Below are 11681 nucleotides of genomic sequence, written 5' to 3'. Positions count from 1 at the left end.
AGAAGGCTGCTGTAAGGTCTGTCAGAGCCCCTCTTCTCCAGGCCAAACAATCCCAACTTTCTTGGCTTGTACTCATCTCGCCGGAGACTAAACAAAACTTTCAGTAACAAAGCTGCAAGTACATTCTTATCACTGCAGAGATGCCAAAGAGTGCTAGCTGCTCGGCCAAGGCAGACTGGCAACTACACCAAAGAACTAAGATTCAAGAAGATGAGTCTTCCAAGGGCTGGAGATGCTCTTGCTTTCTTTCATTGACTTTTTCAGTCTTTGCTAGCCTTCCCCAGCTGCCCTCAAGCTGACTGTTCGGCTGCTGTTCTGAGTGTGCCAGGGATGACAGATTTTATATTGCTCCAGGGCTTGACCAGACCAGACATGACTGTCTGTTGATTTGAAACCCCAAGGAACGTCCAGAGGAAGGTACACGCTAATCCAAACCAAGACTCTCTGGGAAGCCTGGTGTGCTGGGGAACAGGCTCTGCCCTACGTCCCCCTGCTGAGTTTGTCACAGGAGCCTGCTGGGTCTTTCCTGCAGCACTGATTCCAAGCTTTTTGTCTCTGGTCCCTGTGTCCCTGAGCGTGACAGGGGAAGTGTCATCCTCGGCCCGCTCAGCAGAGCGGTTTCATCCTGCACTCCCCAAAGCTTCTGCGCTGTGGGGGTGTTGTGTGTGCTCTCCTTGGCAGGGGTCCTGCCCAGCACCCTGTCCCTCTGGGCAGGGGAGAGAGCTCCGTGGGGAAACTTCCATCATTGGGACCCTGTGTCCCGTGGTCCTGGCGTGGGGCAGGGCTGGAACTGTGTCTCGCTTGTGCCGCCTGGAAAATGGTGACGGAAAGCCGCCACCACTGCAAAAGTTTGTGGCTGTTGGCAGCATCTCCCCGCCCTGACCCGAGGGATGGCACGGCTGCGGGGAGGTCAGGGCTCCGTGTTTCTGTCACATCTCTGCATTCTGCCTTCAACGCTTCAGACTGCTGTTCTACACCGAGGCACAGTCACGTTTTCGGGGTGTGCGTCTCCCCTTCCACAGGAAGCGGGGCTGGAGAACCGTGCTCTCCCCCCGCCGCCCTGAGCTCTGGCTTGACTTGCCACGTGGCTTGGAGTGAGACTTTTGGTTTTTGTTATTCACCTCACTGTGCCTCGGTACCCCATTTGGGATTAAAAAAAAAAAAAAAAAAAAAAAAAAAAGGGGATGGAGCCAGTTCTGGAAAGCAATGCAGGAGCTCTGCATTCAGCACAGTGCTACGCTTTCCGGGGTTATCTGTACATATCTGGCCATTAGCGCTTTTGTTCCCATTCAGCAGCTACACCCGGAAGATAGAGGTGATGCTTGAAGTCTCTGCTGGGAAGTAGAGCCTTTTTTACTTCAAAAAAAAAAAAAGAAAACAAACAAACAAACAAAACAAAACAACAACAACAACAAAAACACGCACACAAAAACCAACCAACCAAACAAACAAACAAAAAAAAGAACAAAAAAACAACCAAACAAACCCAAAACCGGGCAAACTGGCATCACTCATACGCTGCAGCCGGGGGGCTGCGCGGTGCCCAGCGCGCTGGAGGCAGCCGGGGGTGCCGGTGGTTGGGGGGGGGGGGGGGGGGGGTGAGGCGCTTCATTAGGAAATGACTTAATTACTTAACCGGCGCGAGGGGAGATTTGCTGTCGGAGGAGCGGCGCGAGGCACATGGGCGGCTGCGAAACGGGCGTCTGCAAATAAAACCGTGAGGTCGCCGGGTGGCTCGTCTCTTCCTCCGTGCTCCCCGGTGCGGGCGGGGTCCCCGGTGCCCCGTCCGCCGCCTTCCTGGCGCGGAGCTTTGGTCCTCCGCGGCCACCGTCTCGCCGGCGGGACGGCGGCTGGCTCCGCTCCGCCCTCCCCGCTCCTTTCTCTCTCCACGATTGGTTGTCGCCTTGACGAGCGTTGCTTCCGTCCAATGGCGGCGGGGCGGGGGGAGAGCGGGCGATGGCGGCGGCCATGAAGCGGCGGGGCGGCGGGCCGGGCTGGGCGGCGAGGTGTCTGCGGGACTGGGCGGCTGAGAGCGGGGCCCTGGCCAAGCGCTGGCGGGTGCTTAAACGTTCCCTTCCCCCGCGCCGTTCCGGGAGCTTCCCCGAGCCCGTTGCTGTGGGGGCGCCGCGGAACGGGACGCGGGTGTGGCGTCCCGGGGCCGGCCCCGTCGCCAGGCCGGTGTTGGTGAGTGTTTCCCTTGCAGGCGGCGCAGCGCTTGGGGCCCGGCAGAGCGATGGCGCTGGAGATGCAGCAGCTGCGAGGCGGTTTTGGGGAGCTGCTCGTCAAGATAAGGGGTGAGTGGCGGGGTGGCTTTGCCTTGGCCGTCCCGGAGCCCAGCCGCCCGTGTGTGGGAGCACCGATTCCCGGCCACGGAGGGGTTTTACTGGGCTGCAGCTTCGGTATCCCAGCGCTGGAAACAAGCTTGTGAGGGGAGGGTGCTTAAACGTTCCCTGCTGCCTCAAGCTGAACTGGGGCTGCAAAGGGATTAAGGACCAGCCCCAACATCTAAGCTAATCTTGCTGAGGAATGTGAGAAGAGTTTTGGGGTTTCTGGCAAGAACGAGGCGACCTGTGTCCTGTGAAGCTGGGGAAGGGACTCCCTGCCACAACGGTGGTATAGAGGAACACTGATGTGAGGGGGAGAAAGAGGCAGTGTGGGAGACCTGAGTCAAAGCGTGGATGTGTATGGAAAGAGGGTGGGCTATTGGTGGTCTTTTGGGAGAGCTGCAAAGTCTCAGTCCTGGAGGACTGCAGCACCCACATGGCAGGGGAAAGGATGTCTAAAGTAGTCTCAGCACTTGGAGAAGTGACATATGCTGTCTCTAGGTACTGCAATTTCCAAGCTGTTAAATCTTACCACAACAACCAAAAAAAATACTTGCGAGGACACTTCTGTTGTCACAAAGCTGGGTGATGACACCTTAGTGTGGATGGCTGTTGGGTTTTTCCTAGCCAGCTCAATTTCTTGTTGGGTTTGTGATCACAGGGCTGCCACCTGCCATCCCCACTCTGCCTCTGGAGCTTACTGTCATCTACAACTCCTCGCTTCTTGCTATGAGAGCATACGACTCTGCGAGTGAAGGAGAAGCAGAAGTAATACGCCAGGGGCTCCTCAGGGGTAAGGAGACCGTTCTCTTTCAGGGGGCTGCTCAGCGTGGGGTCATGCTTTGAAGATGTGGTGGAGGGGCTGTGAGCAGGGACGCCTGGCTCTGCCAGGAAGGGGGCAGCTGACCTCAGGAGGACTTGGCAGAGCTGGAGTCATAGCTCTGAATCTCTGTGTTGTCTCCTGAGCGTCCCACTGTTAACTCCACTGTCCAAGAGTTTGGTTTCCATGCTGCTGAGGCCAGACCAGCCCTGAAACTTCATTCCTCTCCTTGCTGTGAGGAGTTTGTGCTTGCTTGAGGCTTTCCTTTCCTCTTGGGATGGGTGTCTTACAGGGTACCAACCTTTTGTCTCATTGCTGGTTTTTTTTTGGTTTTGGTTTTGTTTTTTTTTTTTTTTTTGTTTTGTTTTGTTTTGTTTTGTTTTTTTTTTTTTCCTTCAGTTCTGGAGGCTCATGGGGCCTGCGGGCAGGATCTTAGCATCGAGGAGCTATGGCAGAAGGTGCTGCAGGAGGTAACTGTGAAGGAGCTGCAGGCATCTTTGCACCGGCTGGGAGCTGTGCAAGCAGCGTGGTGGCTGGCAGCCAGCTGCCTGGGAAGCACTGTCAGCCTTTTCAGGCTCCTGAGCAACACTGAGGTAACTGGGCACAGGCGGGTGCTGCGCAGCTCCCAGTTACCTGCACTGGAGGATCTGTGCAGTTATAAGTACCCGTGGGTTTGCTGAGGGAGGCAGAGCTAGCATAAATACCCTGCTTGTCATAAACCCCACTCTGCAGAACGTTGCTGTGGCATTTGGAGACTTGAATCCATCAGTGCTGCCCAGTGAGTGTGAGTAATCCTCTCCCTGGTGTCCCAGCGTAGCCTAATGGCCCCAGACTATCTCATGCCTGTCAGGGCCCTGGACCTCAAGGTCAGACAAAGGTAGGCTGGAAGGACTTGCAGCCCCTGAAAGGAGCAAGCTGTGAGCAGCGGGATGCAGAGGAACTTTCCCTGCTGATTGTGAGGCTACTGAGGAGTCCCACCTTTTCAAACATCCTCCAACAGCACTTGGATCTGCCTTGCCAGGAGCCCCTTGAGGTGCACCTCGCTCTGAGGTGGGGAGGTGCCACCCTGGGCCAGGCAGGAATCCTTGCAGCAGGGGGGTTGTAGCTGTAATGAGGGTGTAGTAGGACGTTGCCCCCCAGCACAGAGAGCACAGTTGAAGGGTTTGGTGAGACCTTGTTTTCCTGTGCCCTGGGATCAGTTGTTTCCTGCTTCCGTTCAGCATTCCCTGCTCTCTCTCCTTTGTGTATTCACAGGGCCAGGGAACAGCTCACTGCAGCAAGGGGGAGAACGAACTCCTCTCCCTGCTCAAGGCATGGCAAGTACCTGCTGAGCAGGCCTCCCTGTCCCTTCTACAGAGCACCAAGTACTTGAAAGAGATCCTCTTCACTGCAGCAGCCTTCCTGCAAGGTTTGTGTGGAGGAGATGCTCATGCCAGCACAAGCTCCCACAGCTCTCCTGTCCAAGAATGTCCTCTCCCTGCACTTGTCCGTGTTTCTCTTCCCAAGCAAACCAGCCCTTGGGGTTTTCTGAGCTGTTCTTTAGAGGGCCTGGGCTGAGCCTCTGGGTCTCAGCTTTGCCATTTGGTATTCTAAGAGCTTGTCTGCATTTTCCCCAGCTAAGTCTTTCTCTGCACTGCTGCAGGGTTCCTCTGCCTGTCTGTAGCTTTAGGTAGTTGTCTGGGCCCTGTAGTGATCTTGTATAAAACTGAGGGCTGGCGGGGGCCGTATGAGGATCTTCCTTTCTTCTGTCTGTCTTCTGGCACTTGCCTTGTTGCAAGCATGTTGTTGCTGTTGGATTACGGTGCTGCAAGAGCCACACAAAGCTGTTGTGCAGCTTTGTAGCCTGGTGTCACAGCAGGTGACCGATCTTGTGTGACTGCTGCATTCTGTCATGCTCGTGGTGTACCCTCACTTACTGTTTTGACAACCTCCAGCAGCGCCGGGGGTAGCCAGCAGTGCCTCGCTGTACTCAGGCTGATGTGGGGCCTTCCTGTGAGGAGGGAGGGCAGGAGCTCCTGCCCACAGACCCCTCAGAAGCCACCAGGGTGGTGATAACACTTCCAGCAGGGAGGTGGCAGATGTGAATGTGATGTAGGCATGTGAGAGCAGCCTCTGAGGGAAGCTTGAAATGGGGACTGGCAGAGAAGCAAATACTGTTTGTGAAAAATATTAATGAATTAATATCCCAAAGCTGGGATCCCTGCTGGGGAATGGCCCAGATGTGATGGAAAATGTCTTTTTGAGATTTTGTGTGTGCTTCCCCACCTGCACAACTGTTGCTGTGGATAAATGCACGGGTGGAGGACCTGCCCAGCACCTACCTCTGCCCTTGTTCTGGGCCAACACAGGCATCTGGGTATCTGGGCTTGGAAGCTGCTGTTATTTCTGCTAGACGTTTCCATCACGTGCCTTGTTCTCTTGCAACACCAAAGATGGCAGCTTGGCACCATCCTGCTGTGCATTGCTGGGTGTGGAGGTGATCAGGCAGGTCCCTATGGCACTGGGAGGAAAAGGGCACGTACGCTTGTTTGGGGACTAGGTGGGGTGGGAAGGGGAGCTGCAGAGCTGAGATGTTGGGTCTATCCTAGGGCTGCAGCAGCTGGAGGCTGGGAACTTCCCCACTGCCTTCTCCCTCCTTCAGGACGCTGCAGGAGGATTCTGCTCCAGGATGGTCCTGGCCCAGATCTACACCTGCCTTGGCTGCTGTGCTCAGCGAATGGTAATGGCCTGGTCTCTCCCCTGCCAGCAGGGAGAGGGGAACCTCAGCCTAGAGTGGGGTGGGGAGGCTCAGGCTTATGTTCACACTGCCTCTGTGTGGTCCTAGGCTGCTGCAGGAAGGTGAGGTCTTGAGCTGAAGTTGCCCTTGTGGCCCCAGCCTCCTTGGACAGCTGCAAAATCCAGGCAGGGATTTTGGCTGAGTGCAAAGGGTTGCTGCTGAGAGAGAAGCTCAAAAACCAGGCTGAGGAGGGCTGCCTTGGGCTAACGTGCTGCCCTTGCTTAGTGGGGATTGCTGGGGAAGCAGAGCAGGGATCTGGATCACACCGAACAGTAAAGATGTCAGCAAGATGTCCTTGCAACATGCACCTCTTCCCACCTAACTAGGGCAAACCTCAGACTGCCCTTCAGTACTTGAAATGGGCCCTCCAGACAGAATTCCAGTGCCTTCCTGCCCTGTTCCACGTGGCAGCAGTGTACCACGAGCTGGGGAAGACCGATGCGGAGCTGCAGGCCCTGGCTCTGCTCTATGAGGTTTGTCTGCTTCCTGTACTTCTGGGTTGATTTTTGGCTAGCAAAGACTGCAGAGCTTCAAGCAGGCTCCTGCCTTCTGGGGGTCTGTTTCAACCTGGAGGGGTCCTCCAAGTGATCTAGCCATGGTGCTGCCTCCAGCAGTGGGCAGGAAGGAGCCCAGCAAGATCTGAAATTCCTGCTCAGCACCTGGAGGTTGGATATGGCAAGACCTTTGAGTCCCAGTTCATGTTCTTGGTGGCTTGGGAGAAGAGGCTACACTCTTATGTCAGAAAGTATCAGTCTCTTAATAAAGTATCTAACAGTAAAGAGGCCTTTAAAAGGCTGGGGCTGTGATGGGGTGTGCATTACCAGCAGCAACATTGATCTGCCTGGGAGGATCAGGTCACAGCAGTAGACACGGAGTTAGCTCTTCTGCTGTTTGAAATTGTTAAGATACAAACACAGCTGTCGAGAGGGGTCTCTCTCACTACAAATTGCCCAAGACCTGGTCTAACTAGGTCTGCAGCTGCAATGGGAGGTGGTGTTCCAGGCAGCTCAGAGCATCTTGAACTAAAAACCTGAAGTGATCTGGGTGATACTGCAAATCTCCTGATGCCGTATAGAGATCAGAAGTCTGCCTCTCCCTTTGTGATCCTGGTGGATCTTCCTGGAAGCAACTGTGCTGTAGCAAGTGAGAACAGTGTAGCTGTGCTTATGAAGTGCAGTGCCTGTGCTCGTCTGGGTGCACTGCCAGGTGCTAGAAGTGGCAAGTGATTGCAGCTGCTCAGGACTTGGCCTGTGTTGTGTTGACCATATTCTTTGTTCCTGTTTCACAGGCTCTGGAAGAAAAACCTCCAGCAGCTGCTTCCTCTACCCCATATTTCCTAATCCAAATAGAGCTTCTTGTCCACACATCAATACTAGCTTCTCTCCTTCGCCATTGCCACCCCTCTGAAGTGAAGTACCTGCTGGCACAGCGGTGTCTCCAGGAAGGGAGGTAACAGTGCCTCTGGACTGCTTGCAATATGCTGCTTGTTTGGGCTCTGGGGTTTTCTCTGCACTCCTGGAAATCATCGAGTTCAGTACTGCTGTTGTAGGTCTGCTCAAAGCATGAGGATCATGACCAGAGTGAGTGGTGCAGGGAGAGCCTGTGGGCTGGCAATCCAGGTTCCACCTGGCTGCTGGCACTTCTTGGGGTCCCTCTGTGCCTTCCACCCCATGTTCTGTCCCTGTTGCAGGGTGGCCGATGCAGTGGAACATTACCTGGATTTTCTGGCCCTGCTTCAGGAAGGGCTACAGCAGCAGGTAGGTGTCCTGGTTAAAGAGCTCCCTTTGTGACTTGGTAGATGAGGTTTGGATCCCCATCCTAAGGCCTGGGCCCAGGTGTCACCCTTGGACTCCAGTTTTCAGTTTCTCATTTGAGGTGTGAAAGAAACGAGGTGGGGGCTGACACCTCTGACCTGATGCCTTTGGATTCACACCAGAGACCACTTTCCACTGCTGTTTGGAAAACAGCTTCCCCTTTCCTGTGGGGAGCAGCTGTCAGCCTGGTTTTGGATGCCCTTCACTTCAAGAGTAGGGATTTGTCACTTTGACTCTGCTGAGCTGTTAGCGCTCCACAGCTTCTGCCTCCTCCGACAGGCTCCAGTGTCTGTGGGAGTGCATCTGAGCTTTGCTGGGCAGCAGCTCTGGGTTCCCAGTACGCACAGGGTCATTCTGCTTGGCTGGGTGCTCCACAGTTCTGTGTCTAAACACTGCCATCTCTTTTCCTCCCCAGATACCCGTAGGTGGTAGCTCAGCCCTGCCCAGGATCCCCGAGGTGTTCCTGGAAGCAGCGTCTGCCTTGGGGCAGGCTGGGAGGCACCAGGATGCCATAACTGTATGTGAGGAAGTCATCAGCCGTACGACTGACCTCGTCCCACGGATATTACGACTGGAGAGGCTGGAGTGCCCATCACCAGGGGCAGGGCTGGCGGGTGGACTCCTGTCCCAGAAGGAGAGTCTGTGTTGCCTTATCTGGAGAACAGCTGGATACCTGCACCAGGGCTGGGCATGGGCCAATCTGCATGAGAGGAAGGAGGCTGTAATACAGTTCAGCAGGTGACAAAGCCTGGCTGAGAGAAGGGGTCTCCCCAGCAGGCAGCGTGGTTGGCGGGGGTCAGAGCAGGGTGCAGCACAGCATGGGGCCTGGCCTGACAACTTGCAGCTGGCTTCCCAGCCCAGGAGTTGTACCAAATCTCCTTTGTCCTCTCACCTGCAGGTGCCTTGGCGATCTCTTGCGAGTCCAGCTTTGTGGGTCTGGTGAGCTGAGAGGTAGGACGCTGCACAGCTGGGACCTGTGCAGGGCCTGGCTGGGTTGGAATCTGTGTGGTTGGCAGCAGTGAGTACAGGAGCAAGGTGCTAGGCTCAGCGTCACCTCTGGCAGGAGACATCAGTCCCAGCGTGCTGAGCTCTGTGCCACGCTGAAGCCTCTGAAGGGACTGGCTGGTTTGGCTGGAGCAGGGTTTGGCCTCTGCTTTGCCTCCTTCCCCGCTGTCTAGATGACAATAAAATGGGCTGTGATCTGGGAAGCTTCTCCAGTCCCGACTTCAGGGAAGAGATCTGTACCAGTTGTGCTGATGGGCAAAGGCCAGGCTGCTGCCGAGCTCACTGTTCACCACAACCATATCATGTACCAAACTCTGGGCATTCTTTACTCTCACCCTCTGCCACCTCCTGGCCTCTCCCAGCCAGGCAGAGAGGCTGAGCTCTGCCTCCAGGGGCTTGGGTAGCTGGAAGATGAGCAGCCCAAATAAAGGCTTGGCCTGTCCTGACTGCTAACCTGGCTCAGCCTGCTGGGACAAGGGAGTGAATGTCTGGAGGATGCTGACTCCAGGTGTGTGCGTCTTTCTGTGCCAGAGAACCTTGTGCCAGAGAATCTCCTGTCAGAAGTGGCGGTGCTCCAGAAGATCAGGTTGCTCTCTCTCATCGGGCGAGGTGCGCAGTTCCTGGAGCTGGGGAGGCACAAGGAAGCCTTGCTGGATTTCCAGCATGGTTTGCAGATCTCGCCAGGTAAGAGTCTCATTTTGGTGAGGAACAGAGGGGATTTCCACGAATTTTTCCTGGGCTGCTTTGCTGTCTTCAGCAGAAGGGTCTTATGCTTTAGATCACGCTTATTTGGATGTCGAGGACTACACTAGAGGTACTAACAATGTTACATACTTGAGATGCTTCTCTGGGGCCTGGCCAGCTCACTGTCCTGGAGAAGCAAACTAAAAATTACTGTCAGAGGAATGTATCAGAACCTTTCCACAACCTGTGCTCTGAGACAGCTTGGAGATTTCTCTTCCTGCCCAAACCCTAGCCTGGTACAGCCAGCTTTCTCCCAGGGAGCATGTGCTTTCCCAGAACAACTAGAATCTCGCTTCATCCTAGGAAACAATAGGCCTGTGTGTGGCAGGCCAGAGGCTGAGTATGGAGGCCTGTCAGGGGAGAGGGGAGAAGAGCAGAGAGCCGTACGTGTCCTGAGCACAGCCAAGGCATGACCAGATCTGCTCCCGGTGGTGGTCTCCCCTGTTCAGTGCACCAGCTGTGCTGACACGCTGCAGGGGTGTGAGCTTTGTCAGAAATTGCCAAACCTGCTGGTCCCAGTCCTCACCAAGGCTCCCTCCCTTCAGGGGTGCAGACCTGTCTGCAAGGATAACCTCAACCTGTGTCAAAACAGAGGTGTGGCCACCTGTGCCACAGGGCTGATGCCATCTGCCTTGTCTGCCAGCCCCAGGGCTAATTAGAGCCAGTGACACAGCTGGGACGGTCTCCTCCCCATTACACCACCTCTCCTCACGCTCACGTTCTTCATCTGTTTCCTAAGGTTTTCTTTTGCAACACCCTGCAACCCCCATCAGCGCTGGGGACCTCCTCCTCCCCTGCCAAGGGCTGAATCCCCCTTCATGTCTTCGCAGATGATCCAGCTGCTGCCCATTACCTGGTGTACACCTTGTGGAAACTGAACCGAAAGCAGGAGGCAGCTGCTTACTGGCAGAAGTTCTTCCAGAGGCCTCCTGGGGAGGACGGGCAGGAAAGGTGTGTAGCGGCGTGGGTGGGTTCTCAGCTGGCCACATGAGAGCTGCAGCGGTGCAGTCTGTGTTTCAAACCGAGCGGGACAGTTTAGCTCAGGTCCTGCTGGGCCTGCACCCGCAGCTTAGATTTGTCTGAGGGGGTTCCCCCCACATCTGCTCTGAGACACCATGGGCTGTGGCTCTCTGCAGGGACACCCTCTGACACGAAAGAGCTGACATGGGGCCACGTAGCAGGGCAGAGGCTGGGGGTTCTGCAGAATCGGGGGTTCCACACAGTGCAGGGGGAGGGAAATTCTTAATCTGTGGCAAGGGAATGCCACAGTCCTTGCTGCTGCAATGCTCCCTTCTGTTCCAGGACCTTGCCATTGTACCTGGTTTCATGTCTGAAGCAGGCGATGTTTCCAGCCAGTGAATCTTTAGCCAGAATCATACAGGATTACCTCAGGACCACAGACTAGAACCTGTTGAGCTATCCCAGTCGGTCTCCTTATCCCCACCTGCTTAAGTCTCCCTGTATCAGGCTGTCATGAGGCCTTTAAGGACTCCTCTAAGACTCAGAATTACTCTTGAATAAACCTGGATTCCCAAGAGACTGAAACAGAATAAATCTCATTTTTTAAAAGCTTCAGCTTTCTTTTTCTGCGCCCTTTTTCCAGAACAAATGTTGACATGCCCTGGAGCTGGTGTGAGCCCATGGCCTGTGCTCTGTCTTCGTGGGAAATCAAGGGCAAAGATATCATCATCATCATCTGCTGTTTGGGGTGGGGCCAGGCAGTCTGATAAAAGCAAAGGGCTGGCGCACCGCCTGCCCTACCCATGTTTTGTATACTGGCTTCTTACTCGGTCAGTGTAGTTTGGAGCCCAGAGAAGTGTCGGTCGAAGCACACAGCTCTGAGGTCTGAATTTCCACCACGCTGCACAAGCCAGGGATGGTGGCAGGGTCCACACCTGTGCCCCGGGGGGGAGGGTCTGTGCCAACAGCCCTGTGTGGCTCTGAACACCTGCCTGGGGTTCGGTGCAGCGAATTTTGGGTGACTGCATAAGCCGAGCCTTCGGCAAGCCCTGTCTCCCAAGAGGAAAAACGGGAGCTGCAAGGCAGAGTTGGGAGAGAGGAAAGAGAGCATGAGGAAGCGCAGAAGGGTGAGGTAGGTGCTGCTGCGGCCCCCCACCCCCCGCCGAACGCTGGAGGGGCTGTCGTGGTTTAGGCCTGATTGGCATCCAACCACAACGCAGCAGCTCTCTCTCCCTTCC

The 11681-nt window shown here is 55.3% G+C and overlaps 1 protein-coding gene across 2 annotated transcripts; it reads left to right on the top strand.

Annotated features, from left to right (window-relative positions):
- The first annotated feature begins 1941 nt into the window (after positions 1-1941).
- On the top strand, positions 1942-11052 carry FANCG (FA complementation group G). Of its 2 annotated transcripts, none has more exons than XM_042804797.1 (14): positions 1942-2058; positions 2204-2294; positions 2986-3117; positions 3544-3737; positions 4399-4552; positions 5733-5863; positions 6247-6393; positions 7209-7369; positions 7611-7677; positions 8150-8472; positions 8633-8685; positions 9271-9423; positions 10314-10434; positions 10786-11052. In XM_042804797.1, the coding sequence occupies exons 1-14, from the start codon at positions 1957-1959 to the stop codon at positions 10886-10888; spliced, it is 1932 nt and encodes a 643-aa protein (XP_042660731.1). In that variant the 5' UTR covers positions 1942-1956; the 3' UTR covers positions 10889-11052. The 2 variants fall into 2 exon arrangements, with proteins under 2 accessions (XP_042660731.1, XP_042660730.1); XM_042804796.1 differs by having other exon boundaries at positions 9265-9423.
- Positions 11053-11681: the final 629 nt, after the last annotated feature.

The sequence above is a fragment of the Tyto alba genome, unplaced genomic scaffold (assembly GCF_018691265.1).
Source record: "Tyto alba isolate M040663 unplaced genomic scaffold, T.alba_DEE_v4.0 Super-Scaffold_42, whole genome shotgun sequence".
Classification (NCBI taxonomy): domain Eukaryota; kingdom Metazoa; phylum Chordata; class Aves; order Strigiformes; family Tytonidae; genus Tyto; species Tyto alba.
This window is presented reverse-complemented; position numbering and strand designations above follow the sequence as displayed.